We start from the raw sequence: 24,580 nt of genomic DNA, 5'->3' as shown, positions 1-24,580 counted from the left end.
TGTAATTAATGGTAAATCACTAAAAAAGTTAGGTCCAAGGATGAAAATTTTAATTTCAAAAGTATAAGGATGAAAGTCATAATTTTTAATAAGCCAAACGAACATAATTCACACTTTACTACAAACTTTAAAAATATAGTATAAATTTAGGAGAGTGTAACTATAACTATATAAAACTAGAGAAACTTTACAATATGAATTATTAAATTTTTTATACTGTTCTTTAAAATACAGAAATAATATAATAGATGCTGAAATCTCTAAAATAAAAAATCTGTTGAAGTTAAACATAATTCTTTTTGAAGATTTTGACTTTTTATTCTCTATTTTAGAGAAATTATAGAAAATCAGTTGGAGATCCTTTTGATGACTTTTTTTACTTGGATTTTATTTGTGTTTCTAGAATTTTTTTTAGAAAATAAAATCAAAACATATTAATAAATTTAACTATATATATATAGATTTTTAAAATTAAAAATAATCATAATTTTTATTTTATTTAAACAAAAGTTTTGGACTTTTTAATAAGAAATTATATTATTTTTTCATTTTTAATTTAGAATAAATCCCAACTAGTAAAATTTAAAATATATATATTTTTTATTTTGTTGATTAATAATTATTGAAAATTAATTTTGTCTTGGGATAAAGTCAAATCAACAATTTTATTTTTGGGGGTCAAAATTGTAAAAGAATGATTGTAGAGGGGGCAAATAAGCCAATATAGGTAAATACTACAAGAGTATTATTTATGAGGTTTGGACGGTTGCTCATGATTCCTTTGAAAGTATCATTAATGACACTCTTTTGGTGTTTTCATGTGAAAAAATTAGAGGATTGTGTAATTATTATGTTTTTTAATTGATTAAAGGACTATTATACCCTTAATAGTATAAAAAAATATTCTTTATTTTATAATTAAGGGTAAAATTTTATAAGACCAATTAGGGGTTTAAATGATGCAAGTCAAAGCTCGAGTATTGATATAGTCGATTCGAACTCGATTGTAATTTCTCAAGCTTGAATCCGACTCGAAAACCCGCAAGTAGTTAAAAACTAAACTTGACTCGAACTCGATTGCAGTTTTTTAAACTCGAACTCGAGCTCGAACCTGTTTGAAGCTCGAATTCCAACTCAAACCAAACTTGAACTCGAACTCGAATCAAGCTCGAACCATTATCATCAATTGAAATTTATAAAATTTTAGGGTATTCTTTTAAAAATTATAAAACTTAAAGGTGTTCTTTTAAATTTTATAAAATTAAAGGGATGCATCTCAAACTTATCTTCAAAAAGATAAAATTACAGAGTGCATTCACCCACTCTCTTTTTATAACACTTATTCACCATTCATTTACTATTTCTCTTCGGATTTAGGACAACTTCATCACACCTCTATAGTTTTTTGTCTTTTTTAATTCTAATTTCAATAATAAAATAAGATTAGTTTTTATATTTAAAAAAAATGCACAATTTGTTCAATATCTAAATATATAAAACATTTTTATTATATTATATTTTACAAATTATATTATAAAATTGATTATATTTTTAAAACTAATTATATATAGAAAAATCGAGTATCTCACGAGATTCTTGAGTCGAGTATTGGGTAGCTCCACTCAACTCGTTAATATGTCTAGTCAAGCTCAAGTTCGAGTCGAGCCTATTCGAGTCGATTGTTGACCGAGTTTTAACCAAGTCAATCTCGAATAGTTCGCGACCTATTTCGTATCATTTACACCCCTAAAGGCCAACGTTTTCTCAAGTCTCGACTAAAACCCGTTCTTAAAAAAGGTCAACACCTTTTTTGCTAGTTAGGACAGACTTTGGGGTTAAAAAAAGCCTGATCTGGTTTTCGGCAAGGCAAAAGCTCGTCCAAAAAAGTTCAGCCTAATTAGGTTTTGAGGCCGGGCCTTGGACCGGGCTTCTTGCTCACTACGGTCAGGCTTTTTCAAGCCAAACTCGGGCCAGGCTTCAGGCTTGAGCTTTTTTATGCATCTCTAATTAAGAGTAGAATGGAAAAAATAGACATTTGCTTTTGAAAATAAACACTTATTTTAAAACAAACTACATAGAAATATGAACAATCTATTTTGGGACCAAGGGATGATTCAATTTCACAGTTTTACTTGAATTCTTTTTGAAGATTAAATTAAACACCTCAAACTCTGTCTGCCACTTTACAAACTCATCTAAGCACCACTTCAGGTTACAAAAATGGTTCCTTTTCTTGACTCATTGCTCAAGAGTTCTGTAATGGCTGGAACCTGGGACCTGAGGGGTGCACCTCTGCCACTGAGACCATGGTTCACCTGCACCGACCTTGGTGGCTCGACGATGATCAAACCAGCTATACAGGAACTAATTGATCATAAGAGGAGTTTATTCGACTCTTCTACTGCATATTAGAATTGCATGCTTCATCTCCTCTGTACCTAGCGATGTCTGCACCACCACCTACCCAAGACATAAGAATAAGTTATAACTTCTAAACAACCCAGTATATCTCACTTAGAGGTGGAATATACTAGGAGGGATAAGATGTACGCAGACCGGACCTCTAACTCACAACCGAGGACATATGAATAAGTTACACACAAGCCCAATATATCCCACCCGGAGGTGGGGTCTGGGAGGGTAAATGTATGCAAACTTGACCTCTACCTCAGCCCAAGACATATCAACAAGTTATAAACAAGCCCAATATATCCCACGCGAAGATGGGGTACGGAAATGGTAAGATGTACACAGACTTGACTTCTAACAAGTTATAAACAAGCCCAATGAATCCCACATGAAGGTGGCATTGGTCCTATACATGTGACCCACTATCTAGAAAAGAATTGCAATAGCTAAATAATAGACCAAATAAGACAATGCAAGCAAAAGTTCCTAGATTCATGGAGAGTGAAATAGAACATGAAATCGTAAGCTCCCAAGCAAATCAAGAGGGAAGCTATTGCTCCTTTTTTAGATGAATACTATATGGTAGCCGTTGGAAATTCTTTGGCCTTAAATCAGGGTATTCAAGAGATTCATACTTTCATTACTTATAGCTTCCTTGTTCGTAGACAAAGCAGATACCAAATACGCCTTCTAGATAACCTTCGCGAAATAGAAGAAACTTTTGGAAAGGTCAAGGAAAGATGTACACAGACCTGACTTCTACCTCAACAGATATATGAATGTCATTTTAAACAAATTTTATTTCTCAAGCTATGGTGTTCTCGTATAACAATCAAGTAGCTTATAGACATGTTGGTTCGTTTTCATTTTGTAGGTTCCGTGAAAATGTGAAGATAAATTACGATTGAACCCACATACAATACCTGAAACGTTCAACAATAATCAAAGTCAAACTGTACCTCCTGTACTTTATTTCCGGCTCGAGCAAGCAATTTGTACTGATTCTTGAACATGGATGCCATATAAACCTGCCAAGAATCACAAAGCATTGTACTTTATACGCGACGTGCAAAAGCAATAAAAATCACTTGCAAAGAGTTTTCTTGGAAAAAAGATGTTACCTGAAATGTTGGAGTCAAACACGGGCTCAAGAAAAACCGGCCTTTTGTTACTAAATCAATACCCTCGTATTGCTGAAGTTCTTCGACAAGTAATTCAAGATCGTCCCACTGTGCGGTTTATATACAGAATGCAAAAGTAAGCTTACGGGATGATGTTCAATACGGAAGAAATTCATTAATGGATAAAGATCTGCTTGTCTAAAGTTGTATATATGTTGTTGAGCACAGTTCCATAAGCGTGCATTTGATACACCGAACATGACTAAACAAAATAGGGATCACTGTTCCATATTTGCCAGGACTTTTATGTGAAACAGAGTGGAACAGGCGTTTCTCACCCCCACCCCCATGGAACAAGGCGGAACAAACCTATATTTTACCCCTTAGATATGATGCAAAATGGATCTTGTTCAATCATAAAAGGCTACTTTTCAGGAATTTTAGACCAAGCTTCTGATAAACTTTGGCTCTACCTAAACTTTTCTGGTTCACCCCAACATTCCCCACTTGTCCGACTGTTGTTGAGCAGTTTTTGGATATCAAATGAAAATAAAACCTAATTCTCTTGTAAAACATCAAATATGCCTCCCTCTTTACATTTAATTCATTGTTTAAATTTTATTTATTATATTTTATGCTTTTTAAACTTTCACTTTACTATCATCAGAATATTATTTTCATATGGTTTATATATTTTGGTTAATTTATGTAATTTATTAAATATTAGAAAATGCATAAAGTAAAAATTGGAAACTTCATAAACTTTTTATGTTAGTGTTATTTTAATCATCTTGACGAAAACTTCCTAATGATATATTTGGTTATACAGATATTTATTTTAATATAATTTAATAAATTACATAAATTAATCAAAATATATAAAAGATATAAACAACTTATTAGGGTAAATTGGTCATTTTATCAATTCTGTCTTGTCAATTTCTGTCTTATCAAACGCTAAACAACTGTTTTGTCCTATCCTGTCTGTTTGGATACCAAAAGCACCCTATAATGAACTTAAATGCATAGAATTTCTGGTAAGAACGAATAAATTGGTTTCGGACAGTGACACAGCTTAGAAACCTCGTTTTCAGGCTGGTCTGCTTCTGATGTACCATCCAATACAGCATGATCATCAAGAACAGCTTCCAAAGCCTCCGTCAACGGATCTGGCTGCCACAAGATAAGCATTGCATTATAATTGACTAATAACGATAAAAGTCCTTCTCTTTTAACATATACGCCTTCTTGAAAGAACTGTTATTAGGGGTGTTTCCAGTGCGGCAAAAACCGCAAACCGCACCGCCTAGGTGGTTTGAGCATTTCTCAGAATCGCACCGCATCCACCTCAAACCGCAAAAAACTGGCTGTGAAATGCGGTGGTGCGTTTTGTACATAAAGCACTTTACGTCTACAATCCGATAATATAAAATCAACTATAACCTAACCGTAGTCCAAAAAGAAAATGAAGTTTCAACATGCCCGATTTGCAAATGCAAATTACATAAATTAGAAATCGTCTAAGAAGTAAAAACATTAAATCATTGAGACTTGAAAGCAACTTAAAGTAGAAGGCAGAAGTCCCATGTCAACACAAAATTGAAAAAAAAATGATGAAATCGTGTCGTGAATGTTGATTAAAGCCTAAAAGAGCCTAATGCATTATTGGGCTATAATTTATTAATATTATTAATCAAAGTCCAAAACTTTGGACTTATTAATGGACCATGGAGAAAATAGATTAAAATTATTACATAAATTTAGCAATTATTCTCTCTCTCTCTCTTTAACTGCACCTCATCGTGCGGTTTGATTAAAATGCAAACCGCAGCGCAGAAGTTCTAAACCCCGCTTTTGCAGTGTGGTGTGGGCAGTTTGGCGGTTTAGATGAACACCCCTAAAATTTTGAAAATCTATAGGTGGTTTGAAGAAACTTGAAGATAGAATACCGTTATTTCCTTCAAAGACAAGGATATTCGCTCAAGTGCAAAATCTAACTGATGAACCTTTGCTTCCACCACCTGTAAACCAAAACATTATCATGGTTCTGCATTATTTCATAATCGCAACAGCTTCCAAAATAATATTTCCAACAAAAATTGCAACGTTTCTATTTTTGGAAAGTTTTCAATTTACGTAAAGGGCTTTGAAGTACCTGGCCAATTTTGAAAGATGATGTGGGGTTTAAAGTGGCATCCCACGATACTTCTGTCTGGTGGATCAATGCGGGTACTCTTTCAATCTATATCATAAAACCACGAATCAAAACACAGTCTTTAAGAAAAACATCATGTGATGAGAAGAAAATTGTTACTTGCCTCAACAAAAATACCAAAATAAGAAATCTTTCTGATGCAACATGTTACTATATCTCCAACTTTAAGCTTAGTCTGCGCAAGCAAAAAGTAAGAGCTTGTACTTGACATAACTCCCTGTGAAATTTAAGTAAAATTGGAAAAATTACTGTCTAAAATTATACCATGAGGCTTCTCTTTCTCTCGATTGATTCTTCCTTCTCCTTCGGCTTCACAGAAAATATTAACTTCCTAGATTCTCTGTCAGCCAAGATCACATTCACTTTGATTTTCTGTAGAGGTCAGTATCTTCGTGTTATTGTTATTAGAATTACTCCTCTAGAGGAAGGTTCAGGGGAAAACACCCCCAAAAATGAAAAACTGAGGAACACTCTGGTAACCGTTCATCTGGACAGTATGCACATGTGCATACCGGACAAATTGCTTATAAATTACCTATATGCACATGTGCATACCGTCCAGATGAATGGTTATCAGGGTGTTCCTCAATTTTTCATTTTCTTTTTTTGCGGTTTTCCCCTGAACCTGACCCTACTCCTCTATCCCATCAAAATTGCACCTTTCGAGTTGGCCCACAATTCGAAGTGAAGTGTCTTAAATAACATCGATAAAGATAGAATAGGAGAATCTTGTGAGAACCCAAATCAACATCTCAATGCTTTGTAATGATGACAATGGACAAACAAGTAATTTCTGCTTAAAAGTTACCAAGAAAGGGAACATTGCAACTTTTAGCATTGAGAAAATATCCATTTTCCCCCTTTCCTCTGGATGTCTCAGGGCCTGTTTGTTAGCAGCTTAATGGGACTCACAGCTTATTCGGTCAGCTATACATGACTGTTTGGTAGTGTCTTAATGATATGGAAAGTGCCTTATTCAGTAAGCTTCTAGTGGGAAGTTGTATGCCAAAAGCCAAGTTGTTACTAGACCTGCCCCTCCCAAACAGAAACCTTCTCAATCTATATGGATAGATTAATCTACATTGAAATTAATGGAAAACCAACCAAACAGATTAATCCACATAGACAGCTTTATATATAGGACTTAATAGAAAGACAACCAAACAGCCCCTTAATGACCTTCATAATGGCATAATAGCAGCATCTTCTAAACCCAAATCAATACCTCAATATTTCGTAAGGATGGCAATGAGGAAAGAAGTAGTTTTAGCTTAAAAGGTATTTTCTTTTTAACATGTCTTAAATGACCTTCAATGAATGAAAATGGCGGAATCTTATGATCATAAACCAAAATCTCGGTATTTTGCAATGATGACAACGGGCAAATAGGTAATTTTAGCTAAAAAGTAGCTGGACGAGAAAACATTGCAATTTCCATGGACAAATGAAGTATCTTTTTCCTTTAACTAGTAACAAAAAAAATATGAACTTTCAATCAACCAAATACCTGACCAACAAAAGTTGACAAGTATTGCAGTTTTTCTTGGTCATAAATCGCAAGAAGATCTTCAAGTTTCATATTGGGCGATAGTTCTTCCTCGATCTTTTCACGGTCTACGGTTGGATTAGGAGAAGTTGTCTTGCTTTTAGCATCATAGCTTCCGATAATGCCTAAATTCTTTCTATATGTAGCGGGATCCAAGCCTTTCATCCTCAACCAAGACTCAAAAGCTAAAAACTTCCACTTGGTGGCAAGATTTCGATATGGCAAAAACCCTATTAAAGAGCCAAAAGAAGCCTGTAAACAAGAGCAAGAACATAAAATGAAGAAAAAGTAAAAACCAAGATCATGATCGCTTATTTTAAAGAAAAAAAAAACTCAAATCTCAGTCATTTAGGGTGCGTTTGGTTGGTATTTAAACAGGACAGGATAGAACAGGACAACTGTTTAGTGTTCGGTAAAATAATCAATTTACCCCTAATGAGTTGTTTATATATGTTACATATTTTGATTAGTTTATGTACTTTTTATTAAATTATAATAAAATAAATATTTTTTATAACAATATATATTATTAAAAAGTGTTCGTCAAGACGATTAAAATGACACCAAAAAATGAAGTTTAATAATTTCCAAATTTTATTTTATACCTTTTCTATATTGTTTTTTATTATTAATATTTAATAAATTACATAAATTAACCAAAATATAGAAAATGTATAAAATAATACTTGGAGGACAATAATTTGAAAGTTTAAAGAGAATAAAATTTAAAGAATGGATAAAATGTAAAGAATGAGACGTATTTGATGTTTTAAGTTCTATTATAAGGGTGTATTGGTAAAATATAGGCTTGTTCCACCTTGTTCCATTGGGTGGGGGTGGAACACGTCTATTCCACTTTGTTCCTGTCTGTTCCACATAAAAGTCCTGCCAAACATGGAACAGTGATCCCTATTCTGTCCTGTTCAGTAAACCAAACGCACTATTAAGATCATCATGTTCTGTTTTAAGAACACTTACAACAAATCCTCGGTTGCTAGAACTTATCAGTTCCACTTCTTCTCTTCCTGTAGTCTTAATCAGATCTTCAGCCCTTTTCCAGTCTGTATCTTCACGGTCCTAAGATAGCGGCACTTGGAATTCAGGTTTCCATTTATTCACAATGAATAGTAAATTAGTAGTCATAATACCTTCAAGTGCGGTATTGAAGGAAAGTTTTCACTTGTGTAATAAGAATTTGGTATCAGATTCTCGATCCTAGTAATCCTTTCCCCGATGTTTGACACCTCTTTCGCAGGTTGATCTAATCTATAACAAATAAAAAGTAAAAAAAGAAGAAAAAACTAGAGAAGAAGAATAAATGCATGTGAACTGAGATTCTAACTTGCAACTCTATACTGCATGCAAGCTAATGATGCATGTGATACCATCTTAAATATATCATAAATTCTTGCAGAAAAACAAGCAAATTAGGCGTACTATATATTTGTACTGAAAATGAGATCATTAGAAATTCAATACAAAATTTTCCCTTTGCCCACCATGTCATTCAGTTTGGGAGATTAGGGAATCTTGAACTTAACTTCAGTACAAGACACTGTAACATCCTAGACTAACCGTACCAGATATCATCCATGAAAAGGCTTGAAATACCTTTTAGGTGGTGTTTGCAAGGTAGCATCCGGAGATAGTTTTGAGACTGAATCAGCTGCTATATTAGAAGCTGAACTTTCCTCAGCAGACACTATATCCCGGTGCTCAGAAGGCTGTGATCCTTGAGAAAATCAAAAAATACATAAGCAGAATTAGTGACAAGAAAGAATAAGAACGTATTTAAATATGGAACTTTGGCAGTAAAAAGGATATAAAGACGGCAATAGTTTAGAGATGCCACAAAGTAGTCTATTGGAGAAGACAGAAGTCATAAAAGTTATCAGATACACTTTCCAACTAGAAGGACTCTGTAAAGGTATGAAAACACCGCCCAAAATGATAAAGAATGATACTAAAATAACCCTAGATTATTAAAGAAGTGGTCTGTTCTAGAATTCGCTCACATTTTTTCACAAGCAGGGTCTTCATGGAAACGGTCGCTCTACCCTTCGGGGTAGAGGTCAGGTCTGCGTAGCCCCCCCACCAAACCAAAAAAAAAACTACATTCAAGTGGGATATACTGTGCTTGTTTGGTTTTGGTTTGTTCAAGAAAATTAATGCTTGAAATAATCTTGAATGGCAGCGCAATTCATGTACCTAACTCTTGTCATTCAAAGAAAGATTAAGTTGATTTGGGTTCCATAACCAAACCAAAATAACCAACTGTATCTAAAACTATGTTGGTTTACCTGTTAAAAGATCATTCTCATGACCACCATCTTCTTGTAAGTTTGAAAATTCCTCATTTTCCTGTGATGGGTCAAGATTGATTACTGCCACATTCTCCATCTCAAAAGTTAAGTCAAGATTTCTTGAACTATTGTCTGTGTCATAAAGTTCAGATCTTGATCGACTGTGATCTCCAGAAGCTTGATCCTCTGCGTTCCCAAGCTCTTGTAGAACAAAAACATCTTTTTCAGTTTGGCATGTACTCTCTTCAATATTAATTGTGGATTCTTCGTCGTTAATTTTTATTAAAGGTTCAGGATTCCTCACCAATATCAAATCACTAAACCGTTCCTTGCCCTCTTCTTTACCCATTTTCAGAGATAAATTAGGTTTGAAAGACAACCTCGACGACAACTTTGCCCCAACATCATCCTCTTCCAAAGTAGCTGCCTTCCATAAAACAACATTTGGTATGCTATGCTTAGTAGTGTTCGGAGCCTTTGCAAGTAGATCTTTAGGCCTCTTTCCTTTGTCTTGTTCTGGGTTCAATTTGCTATCTTTTATCTAAGCAAGCCACACAAATGCATAGAAAATTATAACCACATCATAATAAAATAAGCGATAAACTTAAAATCACCAATCGATGGAGGAATTTTCATGTTTCAAGTTATTTGCTAAGGAAATAAATAACACTCTCTAAGTTCCAAAATAGATGCAAAGCTTAACCGGACATAGTTCGAGTGTTTGACTGTGAGTCAAATATCTAAAATACCCCATCAACAAAACAAATGGAGGACCCATGGACCTACATCAATGCTATCAATATTTTGTAACAATTAGTGATGAATAAAGAGGCAATTTTGGATTGTTCTTCGTAGATTATACGGGATAGACTACGGGTTTGTTTGTTAACAGCTTAATGAGCTTAATGAAACTCACAACTTATTCGGTCAGCTATACATGATTGTTTGGTAGTGGCTTGATGATATATAAAATGACTTATTAAGTAAGCTTCTAGGGGAGTTTTATGCAAAAAGCCAAGTTTTTCCCGGGGCTACCCCTCCCAATTAAAAACATGTTTATTCCATTTATGAAAAAACCTCCCAAACAAAAAGTTTCCCAAGCTATATAGACAGGTTAATCCACACAAACAACTTTATCCGACTTAATGGAAAACCAACCAAATAGTCCCTATGAATGCTCTGATGGCATGTTTTCATTGTAGATTATACCCTTTACAACTAAAACAGGATTTAGATTATAGAGATGATAAAATAGCAAAAGAATCCAGAATTTTTCTTCATGGAGAAAATTAGGTTAGGAACCAAAAGGTCCAAATGTATCTACTTTCGTGGAACATGTAGGGAACATATAGATGAAGGAAGTGGTTCAATCCCCAAAATGAGCATTGAAGTGCCATAATCATCAAAGAACCAAACCAATTTAGAACACAAATTGCATCTCTAAGGGTTCAGATAAGAATCGTTCATATAATCAATACCAATTTGAACAATACTCAAATCAAACTAACCATAAAATTCAACTTATATTACCAATTTTCAACTAATAGATACAATAGACCCATCTTTCCAACATGTTGTTATAATCATACACCTCAAGAATTACTCAAAGCAGTTCAACACCGCCCTACATTTACACACAATCATATATGCACACACACACACACACATAAACATAAATATATAGTTACAGATAGGAAAGGAGAGAGAATCGGACCTTGGCGAGGGTAAGTTTGGGGTTTTCACCGATTAATTTACCAAACTTACGCTCCATTTGATCCCAATTGCCAAGTTTATTGTCATCTTTAGCAGCAAAAACTCCAAATTTTCTAAGTTGTTTATGAGGGAAAGGAATAGAGAATCGCAAGGTCGAAGCGTTGGTCGTTGTAGCAGTGGTGATAGAGAATCTGTCCATTTTCAGGAAAACCAGAACCACATCCAGAGCAGCTACACCTGCGTCTTTTTGATGTCTGTTGTGGGTTTATCCTGGTGCTAGGAGCATGGGATTTTTTACTATTTGAATTTTCTGTTTTTATTCAAATAAAAGCTTCAAAAAATTTGGGCAAAAGTGGATTACCAACGACTTCAACCGGTTCCGAAAGCAACTCGTCTTCAAAGAGATTCATGTGCCGGAATATAATTTACTCACTCGGCGATTGAGCCTAACCTGACTTGTATTTGAACAAAGTCATCTTATATATTTGTCAACTGAGTTACACGTCAAAGGCAAAAGCTTTAAAAACATACAAAAAACATGAAAAAAAGGGTGGAGAAATTAATAGAAATAGTTATTATCAGGACCAATTCATCTCTAAGTCATTTCTCTCTGGAAATTTCAAAGACATCACTATCTCACGTAAGTGGCACCTCCTCAATTTACCGATGGATTAAAATGTAAAAATAAAAAAAAAGTTTTTGAACATGATTTGCAAGTACAAGGACCAAACATGTAAATTAGGTTGTGTCCTGGCACTTCCTTGTGGAAGTATCTAGATTATTTTACATATTTGGTTTCTATACATACGGACCATGTTCAGAAACTTTTTTTCACATGTTGATCCATCCGCAAGTTGAGAGGTTGTCACGTGCAGAGGCAGTGACTTTTTGGAAATTTTGAGAAGATAAATGGCTAAGAGATAAAATTGTACCTGAAAATGACTATTTCTATTAATTTCCCAAAAATGGTGTTTGTTACATGCCCTTCTATTCATGTTAGAATCAAATCAAATTATACATTAAAAATGTAAAAAATAAGTCTTGACGTCAACGTGTGTGAGGATAAAATTAATAGGCAAACCTACCTATGAAAAAAATATGTGGTATACTAGTTAGTAGTTACACACTAGAGGCGATCATTTGCGGGCTTGGGTCGGGGCTAACATAATTTTTTTTGTCCAACGGGTCTAATATGGCAAACACAAACCCGTTTTTACGGACCTGTGAACTTACTCATACCCGTCTTATAAATATGTTGGGCTTGCCCACGGGCTAACGGGTCTATTTTTAACATTTGGTAAACAAAACATATATATAATCATAAGTTGTGAAAATCATATAAATTACATAATTTATTTCCAGTATAAAATTAGACGTAAAAGATACCAATATACATAAAGTACGAAAAAACAGTTTCTCAATAGGAGCATGGACATTTTCTTTACGATGATTTATCAACTTTCAAAGTCCGGATGTTTCCAATAACAAAATATTAACGACCTAATATTTCAAAATTGAGATTCGAGTCGTACTATATAACATATTACATATTATATATATTTAGATGATGGTTGGTGTAGCGGGAATCCAACTCAAAGGCACTTCTAAGTTTTGATAAAAAGAAGTAAAATTATTAATTTATATATAGATTTAATTAAAAATATAACGGGTTGGACGGGTCTGTCAAATTCTTTTTTTATTGCCCAAGTCCGCACATCAATTTTAGCGATCCAGCCCGAGCCCGCCCATTTTTTGAGAATGATTGTCCAAGCCCGTTTTTCTAGCTAGCGGAGTGGGCGGGGTTTAGCAAGCCGCACTGCCTATGAGCAACTCTTAAATACACCTTCTAATTGCTAAATTCAAATCTACCTACTAATTTTCATCTCACACGAATCAAAATTAAAACTTATTTTTTATAATTTCAATGTATGTTTTTGACCTGACTTCGATATAAATAGGTGTGCATATAACAACACCGAAAAATATACAACAAAAACTTATTTTACGATAATAGACCAGATAAAACCAATTGAATGACATAAAAATGTATTTTTTTTGTACCATCAGAACAAAAATTAAGGAAAGTGAACAAGATTGGTAAATTACTAAATTACCCATAACAAATTAAAAATATAATGCATACTTTGCTTCTTGTCAGTCCAGTCTGGTCTGGTCTGGTCCAATTTCATCTAGTATTCAGTTTCGACCCTGTACTAAACACACCCTTAAAATCACTCTTGTGTTTATCATCAATAGCATGTACTTTTTGCGAGCCATATCAAATGTAATCAAACAATAAAGATACAAACTGCTAACCAAAACAAATCAGTTAATCATATTTTTATTTTATGACCATCTGTACTATATTTTCACATGAACAAAAACCGTTACAAATTGTCAAGACATCAATTCAAAACCGAAATCAAAGGTGGGTTTAACTAGGGTAAACAACAAACATTTTTCGTTTTACATTTACATATGTCGTTTATATTACTCTTTTTACTTATTCAGACGCTTCTGGTGCTCCTTCTTCGGATGTCACCTGGTCTGCTAATTTCTCCGTAGATTCGTTTTTCTTCATTGAGGCTGCTTTCTTGAGGTGAGCATAATTACCCTTCTCTTTAAATAGCTGAGAAAAGTGTGGCCTACAGAACAAATTTCCGTCCAGAGCAGCGTAATTAGACGGAGTCAGTTTGCAACCTCCTTGTGCACATTTGAAACATTGTTTGTGGTAAAAGTCTCCCTCCACAGTCACCTACAAATCATTCTCCTTTAATTGCACTTAATATCTATATATATAAACATTAGGGACTGATTATGCATATTTTGAAACTTATTGGATCAAATAGAGAATATTAAAACTTGAAGGGCCAATGGTGACAAACCTTTTCCAATGGATAGACCGTTTTATGACAAACTGCACATTTATCTTGAGTCCCAGAGAACATGGAAGACAATTTGCTAGGGTTCCTTCCCTGTTAACACAAATTTAATTCCTTAAACAAAAGGTTCTTTTTTACGAGAAGTTTCAATATCATATATGATTACACGCAATTGGGTGCGTTTAATCATATATAATTAAACGTCTGTGTCATAATGCATCATGTGCGTAATCATATATATGATTAAGCTTGAGTATCATGCTTGTAATCGTATATAAGTAATCAGATGCGAGTCTCTCCTCGGGCGAATTCCTCCTTTTGCTCATCAGCCTACGAGGTATTAGCAGTCGTTTCAGCTGTTGTTCCCTCCCAAGGGTAGGTTTGGTAGTGGGATAGGGAAACTGTGAGGAATCATTATTCTGCTTTAAGGATCTATTCAATTTTCTCGCAAAACGATTAGCTTCGCGTTTGAACCAATCCTATATATATATATATATATATATATATATATAGGTGGAGGTTCAAACGAGAACACCTCCATTACAAAAATGCGAGAACACTCTTATCACATGTGATAATACACAAAATGGGACCCTGTGATGTGTGGACGACGTGTTTTACGACTTAGGTTGCGCCAAAGGTTGTCTGCGTCTATGATTTACCATCACATACGATGGTCTTGACGGATTATAGTATCATATCAACAACACCCTTATCACATGTGATAATACTTGTGAGATGGCTTAGTGTGTAAGGGCGACTTGGCCTGCAACCAAGATCGCATCAAAAATCGTCCGCGTCTCTGATTTAGTATCACATGTGTATCATATGTGATGGAATAATAGTATCACATATGATTGTTTATAGTAAAAAGGGTGTTCTCACGTTCTCGTAAAATGAAGTTATTCTCGTTTGTACCATTCCACACACACACACACACACACATATATATATAATCATATAACTTCATCTACCTATATTTACTTTCACCATAACCGAAACATTTACAAATTCATGTATGCGAAAATTATTAAATATATGTAAAAGTTCATGAAAATGACTAAAAGTAAAGATAAAGGTAGTTTAAGATAGATGAAGTTAGGTCAAAGAGTCAAATGATCCCAAGACTTAAAAGTATTCTCATCATTCTTATTGTAACTATTATCCTCACACGATCCGAAGTCTCTATTTCAGGGGAAAACCACAAAAAAGTTGAAAAACTGAAGAACACCCTAATAAGTAATAACCATTTATTTGTCGGATATGCACTCTATTTCAGGGGAAAACCACAAAAAAATTGAAGAACACCCTAATAAGTAATAACCATTTATTTGTCGGATATGCACATGTGCATAAACGTAATTGAAAATGTTACATGGTTTCTATGCACTTGTGCATACTAAACAATTTATGTTTATGCACATATGCATAACAAATGAATAATTTGCATTAAAGTGTTTCTCAGTTTTTCATTTTTTATAGTTTTTCTCTTAACCCAACGGTACATATGTGTGTAATATAAGAGACATAAGTAAATAGTTTACGTACCATTTCACTTGCTTTGTTTGCAGCTGATAACCATAAAAATTTGAGTCAGAGAAAACAGCAACAACAATAACAATAAATCGTTGTATTATTTTATGTTTGTTAAAGAAATATTTTGTTAATAAAAAGAATTTGGGAGAAGCTCACATGGTATTCTTGAGATGCCTCCCATCTCCTTGAACTTTTGATCAAAGTGAGGCTTGCAATAGAGAGATCCATCCAATTGAAAGTAGCTACTCATCTAACACACAATACAATATTTCAAAATTACACACACATATATATATATATATATATATATATATATTAATGTAATATTAAGAAGAGACGAATACATGGTTGCAACGGGTTCCAAAGTTCTAACAAACCCAGTTCGACATCTTGATATCATGATTATCAAGAAACTGTATTTCAATTTAACGTTGAAAATTAAGCTGACACTATTTGTGTTTCTTTACCAAAAGTCGATATAATGTATTTTATTCATAAGACACCAACGGAGGAGAATATATATATACCACAAGTTTTCCATTGCAGTGGGTGCATTTAAAGCATGTCTTGTGATAAGGGATTCCGTCTGCAGAAACCATTTCAACAAAATGAACAGTCTTATCACATGCTTTACATTTCTGTATTGTTCCACTGAATGCCATTTCTTTCCGACCCTTTTTCTTAGATGAAACAATGCAAAGGTAAAATGGAGAAAGAATCTCAAAAGAAAATGGAAGGTAGGGAAGGTTTCATTGTTTGTTGGCACATGATTTAAATGGTGTTTTGGGGGGAATGTTGTTATTGAGTGGATAGCATTGTTTTGGTATCAAAGGTGGAGCATCATGCATGCTTTGGTCAATTAAGAATCAATAATTTTGAGAATAATTAGGAAGTATTGCACTTTAACCCCTTGTAATTTCTTTATCAGTTCAAATTTTTTTAGCTGCATTTAAAAATGCACAAGACCCGAGTTTTTTCAATTTTTTACTGATATTTGGTATCGGTAATAGGTCTGAAAAAGTATCTATAAATAAAAACTTTAGATATCTGTACCCTGTTGAAGTAAAGAACCATGGCATATATGTATGGAATATATTTCATTTTGAGAGAGTTGAATAAGCACTATCTCGTTGAAAAGTTCTATATATCTGCCCTTTCTCAACGCATTTCTTTAGACAAAGGCTCCGTTTTTTCCTCTTTTCGGATGGTAAATATTTCTCAGAACATGGAGTGTGAATCAAACCCGTGTTTGAATTGAAATTGAGATACTGATACAAGTTCTTCCCTTCTGAATCAGATAGATTCATATCTGAAAGAGGCTCAAGCCAATTTTCAATGAGATAAAAAGGGTCTGAGCTGTTTTAGGCTTGGACTAGACTTTGAGGTTGAAAAGGAGCATGACGAGACTATTTCGAGCATAACTTTTTTGGTTTTCGAGACTTTTTGAGGCATTGTCAAGCCAGGCTTTTCTAGGCCAAGCATGAGCCAGACTTCGGGTTTCGGTTTTATGTGCATCTCCATGCACCAAAGATTTACTTAACTGTTAACTTTGGGTAGCAGTTTTCAATTTTCGTTCCTATGGTTTGTTAATAATTTCTATTTTTGTCCTTGTGGTTTCTATTTTTGCAATTTCCGTTCCTATGGTTTGTAATTTATTGTTATTTCATCCCTGAACTAATTCCCTTCTTTAAGTATGTAATTCATAGGAGCTAAAATCGCAATTTACTCTTGAATAAACAATTTAGCAAGTCAAATATTGTATTATTTTTTTTCACATATATTAAAATTTATTAAATAAATAGCAAAATAGATAATTCAATATTAAAATTTAACCACAAAAGTAACTATAATTACATAATTGGTATGTCCTATTCAAATGAACATTAAATCAAACACTATTTGGCTTCTTGAATACTACAAGAAGGAAAGCCTCAAGATCCTAATAAGATACATGCCAATAATCTGTTTAGCATAAACACAAAGGCAAAAATGGAGCTTAAATTTTCTCACCAATTTGAAGGATTCAAGTTAGAACTAAAAATGGAGAGAGATTCTGTATTAGAAATCAAGAGTTCCACATGGTTTGCTCTGTATATTCTTTGTGTCAATCTGTTGATCATCCTTTTGGTGCTTGCTGTTTACACCTCGAGTTCTCCCAATCCCGAGCTTTGGCAAACCACGATTCAGCCCCTCCAGCAAAACACAAGCTTTACACCATTTCTGCGAGTTTACAAAAAACACAAAGCTTATAACACGTTGCATACGATGCTGAAATCAGATGAAGTTTGTATCTAGCTCTTTGATAATCAAGATCGATTATGCTCTCTTCAGAAATCAATCAACCAAATGAATGGAGAGTTTTTTTTCTGTGGGTATCCGGGCCAGCTTGCACGCACCTTGACTAATCCCATGGGACTCTGAAGATAACAGTTAGGAAAATCCCCAGTGGCCTTGAGTAGTTACAAGAAATAGATCATATTGATATCCACAAGATTCTCTTCTTGTCTCATCTTTGAAGGGCATTTTAAAGATTTCACAAAAAGTCAAAACATTTTCCTAAATTATGTTCAGAGGGTTTATTGGAACTATGATCATATATAGAAAAATTCCTCATTCGATCCACATTGAAGACCACCAACTCAACGTTGATCTCTACAAGTTACAGAACAAACTTACCTGGCTAGAAATATAGCCACAGCGTTGACAAGTTCCCTGCTCCGGCATTTTTGTAGACGTCGCAATCCTGAAATCCTCACCTGATTTGATGATGTCAAGTATGGCTCGGGGTCTATATCGTTACACAATTCAGGTTAAACCAAATTAATGATTGTATTCAGTTATATATCAAATATTAAAACATTTTCTAAAGCTCCCTCCTAAAATACTTACTGAATAATCCACTTTCTATATCATTAAGCCACTACAAACAGTCATATATAGCTCACCGAATAAGCGGTAAGTCCCATTAAGCTGCTAACAAACGGGCCCTAAATGAGTAATTAAAGATTTCGAACCATAGTGATCTTTGTGCAAACAAATCATCATTATTGCCAAAATGCAATAGAAAACACCACTTTCAAGTGCCAGGCATGATGGTTATTTTTATGTTTTACATTTCCACAATTGATCCACTGTTGTTTATACCGACAAAGTTGTGTCTTTTTTCTAGCATAAAACAATAACGATGATTTGTTTGCACTAATAAGCCAAATAAGATAGTTGGAAACATTGATCACTCGAGCAAAAAGATGCACAATTATCAAACAACCTGATTCTCTCTAAATCTTTAATGAACTCCCGAGCAAACCCACGATAAGCATTTGGTGAATATATGCCTGCATTTATCAAAGCTCGTAAGATAAAAAAATTGAAGCAAATTGCATACTTCTTTATTTTATATGTTCTCAATTTAGTTTATTTATCTTCCACTACCTCAGTCCCATGAAAGTTGCAACTTCCTACTCAAGGCATAATTCAATACATATAGTTGACTAGACGAAGGATCATGTGAGAATAGGAGTTAAAGGTGAGAAATGTAAGAAAGGATCTGGACCCTTGATCACTTTTAATCTAATCCCCACCCCATGAATTGCGCTTCCCACGGGAATTGATCTGGTGCATCTCATTACCGTTGATCTTTAATTTGGATTGATCCAAGGGTGGAGATCACTTCTCACCCTTCTCACCATAACTTCAATTCTCACCGGAATCAAACCCTAGTTGACTACTGGTAAGTTGTCTAGAACCCCTTTTGATGATAACAAAATGGGAATAATTTTGAGGATCAAAATCAACATAGCAACGGGCAAATTGTGATTTTATCTTCAACTTTTGCCATAAAAAGACTGACAGAAGGGTATACGACAAACTTACATTCGGTTGAAAAGTAGTCCAGTTTCTTGAAGTATGCATACGTAACCAATTGTTAAGGTTTTGCAACACCAAAAGCTAGATGAATGAGAATGTATCACCGAAGGAAACCAAAAAAATGCACTTAAAAATAATGAAGAGGGTTTAACATAGAAGGATATATAACGATTTCCTTCTCATATGTGTACTTAAATGGCTTGCATCTAGGAATCGGTCCATCTTCACCAGTAATTATAGATGTGCATCGGCTTAATCTATAACCAGAACCACAAGTACATTAACAGTCACATGGAGATAATTGCATTACAATTATAATAAAATGAATCAGAATCATGAATAAATTACCTAGCAATGTCACCTCGCAAAATATTCAAGAGAACTGTCTCGGCAATATCATCAGCATTATGCCCAGTAGCTAGTTTGTCCACTTTTAACAAGGCGGCGCCACGATCAAGAGCCTTAAGATGAAAATCCAAGTACTAAACATCAAGCTCATTTTAAAGAAAATGGCAATAGTTATGCACATGACATCCAAAGATCCCAACTTTTTTCCAAGTCCCAGTTGTGCCCTGCTGATAAACTGATGACTCAGATTATATCTAAATAAATTGGATTGAAAATTGCTCACCTGGCGGCGAAAAACACCACAAAATGTGCAATTGTTCTTAAGACCAATCATCTTCACAATCTCATCCATTGTCCATCCGTACAGATCCTTATAGGATACGACTTTGAGCGGCAGACCATACTGTAAAACAGACAATTATACAGAATTTTGCAAAGTAAAAACTGAAAAATTATGAACACTAAAGAACACGGTCGAGTGAACTTTTTAAGTTGTAAGGGTGCGTTTGATACACTGGACAGGACAGGACATGGATTCAATGTTTGGCAGAACTTTTATGTGGAACGGAGTAGAAAAGGCGTCTTCCACCCCCAACCCATGGAACAAGGTGGAACAAACTTATGTTTTACCAATATAACCTCAAAATAAAACTTAATTCTCTTCTAAAACATCAAATACACCTTCCTTTTTACATTTTATTCATTCGTTAAATTTTATTTATTTAATTATATGCTCTTTAAACTCCACTTTATTGTCCTCAAAATATTATTTTTATACAGTTTCTATATTTTGATTAATTCATGTAATTTATTAAATATCAATAATAAAAAATAATATAGAAAAGGTGTAAAATAAAAATTGGAAACTATATCAACTTTTTATTTTGGTGTCATTTTAATCGTCATGACAAAAAAAATTCTAATGATATATTTTGTTATAAAAAAATATTTATTTTATTATAATTTAATAACTTACATAATTAAACAAAATATATAAACAACTCATTAGGGATAAATTGGTCATTTTAACCGTTTTATCCTGTCCAGTTCTGTCTTACCAAAGCTGGACAACTGTTTTGTCATGTTTTATCCTGTCTAGATACCAAACGCACCCTAAATGACCATTCTACTAGAATGCAGATGACAACACGCTGGCACCATTGAACCATGGTTCTTTCTTACTTTTTCCCCTAGCTATTAGACCATTGATATTTGTGTTTATGTTTAAATTTTATTTCTGATGAATAAAATGTACTTGAAGTTATGGGTAATTTTGAACTACAGCAGCTTTGAAGATAACTTTAGCTTTTCTTTACCTGAACCTCATTTCTTTTAACAGTTTCGAGCGAGTCATCCCTGTAGCCTGTGATCCCTTCATCTACTGATAGGAGAAAAAGATCTAAGCCATAGTTGTGCCGACGGTTTAGTTCTGACATTACATACGCAAGAACCGTGGAATCTGCATATAATTTCAAATAAAGGAAAAAATTATAGAAGCATAAATCAAATACTCCCTCTGGCTACCAAAATATTGGCAACACATGACTATCCACATAGTTCAATAGTTCGACTATTCGTTAAATATCTAATATCCCTTACCATGACTAAAGGGAATCTTGTGGGCCAGAATCAAATTTATTCATATCTCGATCAGATCACTCATGGGTAAAATGAAATTTTCGCTTGAAGCTTTGAAAAGAAAGGGAGGTTGCATCCATGGTCATCCCGCAAAAAAAATTGTAACAGAATTTGTAGAATATTCGATACAAAAAGTCATTCTCACTCCCAGTCCATAGCTACTGCGGTTCAGCATACATCATACAGATTTCACATTGCTTTCCTAAAATCAAGTTTATGTAACCAAATTATGGTACAAGTCAATGACCATTCAGCGCTTTCACATTTTAAGTTTGTATAAGTTCAATAGCTTACCAAAATAAAGCATGTTTCAAGCAAATAATATATTTTGCAAGTAAAAAATTCACCTTTTCCACCAGAGGCTCCTATGGCAATGCGTTCCCCTGGTTTAAACAGCTTATTGTCCACAATCACCCTGTGAATCTCTTCTTCAAATACCTCATAGAAGCATTCCTTGCAAATCTTAATACCCAACAAAAGTTTTAGCTACAAATACTAAAAGCAAACATATAACTATGAATTTGGATCAATGATTCATCTATTAGTTCTTCTGTTTCAGTTATTTTCTTGAATGTTTCAATTTCCATCTCTGTAGTTCTAAGATAATATGTAGCACTTGTCTTCTTTGACAACACCTAATATTTTTGGGGTTAACAAAATCGCATAATCACAAAAAAATTGCAGAGAAGGGACTCAGTCCAATGCAAATAAGAGCTCTACCCAATTTGGTTAGGTCACAAACTCAAGATTAGTAAAGATGTGGTTACATATTATGGCAATAAAATTTAACATATTATTTTTACCACAGTTCTAAATAACTAGTGTGGAGCATTATGGGCTTCGCTTTGCCTCCACGTTAACCCCTGCAGCTCCACTCTTAGGCTCGGTTTGCATTGTAATGTGTTATGGCGCGTTACAACACATTATTTTGTAAGGTGTGCGGGTTTTTGAATATATAACTTGAGGGATAAATGATAATTATGTATGACACCTAAGACTTAAGTAAACATAAAAAGGAAAGCTTGAAAACTACAACCCTAAATAGGTACATACTTACTCCCATTCCCGCAAACGAAAACTCGAACACGAATTGTTTGAAGAAAGCAATAGTAGAGATTCAAGAGATTTAATCCCGCTTTTGCTCCCTTCATATCATTTCCTATAAGTTCTATATATTTGGTATCTAACGGTTTTTCTTTCTTTTTTAGTTTTTGTTACTTTATATGAATTAAATCTATTCTATGGTGTTATTCAAAACACTAATATGTGTCTATACATATGCCGCCTTAGGGCACCCCTAAAAAATGCCCAATTTTGTGTCATTTAGAACCTTGATTTTTAAGCAGAATTTGTGAAGCATAGAGTTTAATGTAATATACTGATATGATCGCTTTTCTTGAAAGTTTAACAAAACTTTCATCAATTTTGAAACGAAGAAATTTGTCCGTTTAACCTCCATACCGATTCCATTTCCCCTTTTGGAAGGAATCAAGGGCATACCAAGCTACGAACCAAACTTTTTACTTCTCGAAAAAACTAAATTGCTTCATTTTTCAACTCCTACGATTTAAATGAATTGATTGGGCAACAAAATCCACAAACGTGGAAAACTATCAAGCACAAGTTACATAAACAGATATATGAAGGAACTATGAATCGAAGAGAAAAGAGGTGTCGAAGAAGGAAGTAGGGTATTACTTGTTGAAGGGTTTTAGGTCGTTTGAGAGCAGGCCTTCGTTGATTGCAGATGCTACACAACCGGCTCTTTCCCTTCTCGCCGCCGTGGGTCGCTTCCATTGATTTTCTCACGAGTTGAGATTTTCGCAAGCAAAACACAGCTACTAGCGTATTACGATGGTGGGACGTCCAACGACCTTTCTGCGGATGCTCCGAGTTGAGATTTCCTTTCTTTTCCTCGCAAAAAAATGTTTCAAAAACACAGATTAGTTCAAAATGTCGACATCGGTAATAAGCATTTTTAAATGTTTTGATAAACAGTTTAAATCGGTACTAAACCGATAATAAGGAGTTTTTGAAGTACTTAAATCCTTCTAGCTTATAATAAGTTGATAAGGACTTTTATACATCCAGTGCTGCCTTATTTGTATGATATGATCCAAGCAAGGAATCTCCTCGAACTGCTATCTCGATACCGATCCCACTAAGACTCGGATTTCTAAAATGAAAAGTGTTATTGGCTAATTTATAAGCCTCTGAATAGACATTGTTGAAGCCCTAGGGAAGGTCATGGGGAATGTTCGAGTCTCGTTGCAAGGCTCATTTTGAGAGAAATTCCCCAGTTGGAAAGACGAGAGTCTCACTGTGCAAAGGATAGGCACCTCTGGAATGAAGAGAGTGTGACAACGTAAATAATATTAATGTATAATGTATGATTAAAATTAAAATTAATTTTCAATTTATATTACTTAATTTTATTAATATTTAAATATTATTAATATTTATTTAAAATTACTAATAATGAGGATTGTAATTGAAAAAAAAATGATAAAAAAAAGGGTAGCACTTCAATAAGCTTGTTTATATTAGCTTATTTTTTTCAAAAAACAAGAAATTACATCTAAAAATTTAAAATATATATAAAAACATCTTCTAAGTATGACAATTAGAAGAAAAAGAAAGTATCTGCAAATGTACTAAAATATAATAAGTAAATTAATATGAACATACTTACATACAGATATACTTATAAGAGCACCCACATAGGGGCTTGCAAATTGAATTGCAAAACCATTTTTGTCAGACAATTGCTGCCAYGTAGGATTCAAATTGCAAATTTTGCAATTCAACTTGAAAGCCACGTGGCACCAACAACCTCTCCAAAACTATTTAAATAAATTATTTTTAATAATGTTAATATATTTTTAATGTTAATAATTTTAATAATGTTAATATATTTTTAATAATTTTAATATATTAATATATTTTTAATAATGTTAATATATTTTTAATAATTTTATAAATTAATAATGTTAATATATTTT

General features: G+C 33.8%; 3 protein-coding genes across 6 annotated transcripts; all 3 read right to left on the bottom strand.

Moving 5' to 3' along the window:
• Positions 1-2,060: 2,060 nt before the first annotated feature.
• LOC112527168 lies at positions 2,061-11,544 on the bottom strand. 3 transcript variants are annotated; one of them, XM_025137629.1, is made up of 14 exons: positions 11,309-11,544; positions 9,592-10,135; positions 8,903-9,023; positions 8,440-8,557; positions 8,270-8,368; positions 7,253-7,543; positions 6,010-6,117; positions 5,849-5,920; positions 5,686-5,772; positions 5,480-5,551; positions 4,614-4,703; positions 3,531-3,638; positions 3,369-3,437; positions 2,061-2,460 (listed from the first exon to the last, which is right to left on the bottom strand). In XM_025137629.1, exons 1-14 carry the CDS (start codon positions 11,504-11,506, stop codon positions 2,386-2,388), a joined length of 2,052 nt encoding a protein of 683 aa, XP_024993397.1. In that variant the 5' UTR covers positions 11,507-11,544; the 3' UTR covers positions 2,061-2,385. The 3 variants fall into 3 exon arrangements, 2 of the variants coding, with proteins under 2 accessions (XP_024993397.1, XP_024993398.1); XM_025137630.1 differs by lacking the exon at positions 11,309-11,544 and having other exon boundaries at positions 9,592-9,795; positions 9,899-10,034; XR_003070730.1 differs by lacking the exons at positions 2,061-2,460; positions 3,369-3,437 and having other exon boundaries at positions 3,537-3,638; positions 4,614-4,699.
• A 2,266-nt stretch (positions 11,545-13,810) lies between these two features.
• Positions 13,811-16,387, bottom strand: LOC112528618 (LIM domain-containing protein WLIM2b-like). The gene is made up of 5 exons (XM_025139637.1): positions 16,253-16,387; positions 15,882-15,975; positions 15,738-15,760; positions 14,193-14,282; positions 13,811-14,062 (listed from the first exon to the last, which is right to left on the bottom strand). Exons 1-5 carry the CDS (start codon positions 16,385-16,387, stop codon positions 13,811-13,813), a joined length of 594 nt encoding a protein of 197 aa, XP_024995405.1.
• Positions 16,388-17,538: 1,151 nt separating this feature from the next.
• LOC112527965 (cytoplasmic tRNA 2-thiolation protein 1) lies at positions 17,539-23,522 on the bottom strand. Of its 2 annotated transcripts, XM_025138835.1 has the most exons (10): positions 23,277-23,522; positions 21,926-22,040; positions 21,257-21,399; positions 20,224-20,343; positions 19,941-20,053; positions 19,757-19,849; positions 19,599-19,639; positions 18,994-19,060; positions 18,402-18,513; positions 17,539-17,945 (listed from the first exon to the last, which is right to left on the bottom strand). In XM_025138835.1, exons 1-10 carry the CDS (start codon positions 23,373-23,375, stop codon positions 17,784-17,786), a joined length of 1,065 nt encoding a protein of 354 aa, XP_024994603.1. In that variant the 5' UTR covers positions 23,376-23,522; the 3' UTR covers positions 17,539-17,783. The 2 variants fall into 2 exon arrangements, with proteins under 2 accessions (XP_024994603.1, XP_024994604.1); XM_025138836.1 differs by lacking the exon at positions 21,926-22,040 and having other exon boundaries at positions 23,277-23,360.
• Between the last annotated feature and the right edge of the window lie 1,058 nt (positions 23,523-24,580).

This window comes from Cynara cardunculus (assembly GCF_001531365.2).
Source record: "Cynara cardunculus var. scolymus isolate 2C chromosome LG 15, CcrdV1, whole genome shotgun sequence".
NCBI lineage: Eukaryota > Viridiplantae > Streptophyta > Magnoliopsida > Asterales > Asteraceae > Cynara > Cynara cardunculus.
This window is presented reverse-complemented; position numbering and strand designations above follow the sequence as displayed.

What these genes read in the sequence shown, in the direction of transcription:
- LOC112527168 (XM_025137629.1), bottom strand. Translation starts at nt 11,506, where the DNA reads ATGGACAGATTCTCTATCACCACTGCTACAACGACCAACGCTTCGACC. An exon ending in TTGCAAACACCACCTAAAAG is followed by an intron (nt 8,558 to 8,902) that starts GTATTTCAAGCC and finishes TATTTGTTATAG; the next exon opens with ATTAGATCAACCTGCGAAAG. An exon ending in CAGACCAGCCTGAAAACGAG is followed by an intron (nt 3,639 to 4,613) that starts GTTTCTAAGCTG and finishes TAAACCGCACAG; the next exon opens with TGGGACGATCTTGAATTACT.
- LOC112528618 (XM_025139637.1), bottom strand. Translation starts at nt 16,387, where the DNA reads ATGGCATTCAGTGGAACAATACAGAAATGTAAAGCATGTGATAAGACT. An exon ending in ACTGCAATGGAAAACTTGTG is followed by an intron (nt 15,976 to 16,252) that starts GTATATATATAT and finishes ATTGTGTGTTAG; the next exon opens with ATGAGTAGCTACTTTCAATT. An exon ending in CAAACAAAGCAAGTGAAATG is followed by an intron (nt 14,283 to 15,737) that starts GTACGTAAACTA and finishes TTGTGTTAACAG; the next exon opens with GGAAGGAACCCTAGCAAATT.
- LOC112527965 (XM_025138835.1), bottom strand. Translation starts at nt 23,375, where the DNA reads ATGGAAGCGACCCACGGCGGCGAGAAGGGAAAGAGCCGGTTGTGTAGC. An exon ending in AGGAGCCTCTGGTGGAAAAG is followed by an intron (nt 21,400 to 21,925) that starts GTGAATTTTTTA and finishes AATTATATGCAG; the next exon opens with ATTCCACGGTTCTTGCGTAT. An exon ending in TTGCGAGGTGACATTGCTAG is followed by an intron (nt 19,850 to 19,940) that starts GTAATTTATTCA and finishes TTCTGGTTATAG; the next exon opens with ATTAAGCCGATGCACATCTA.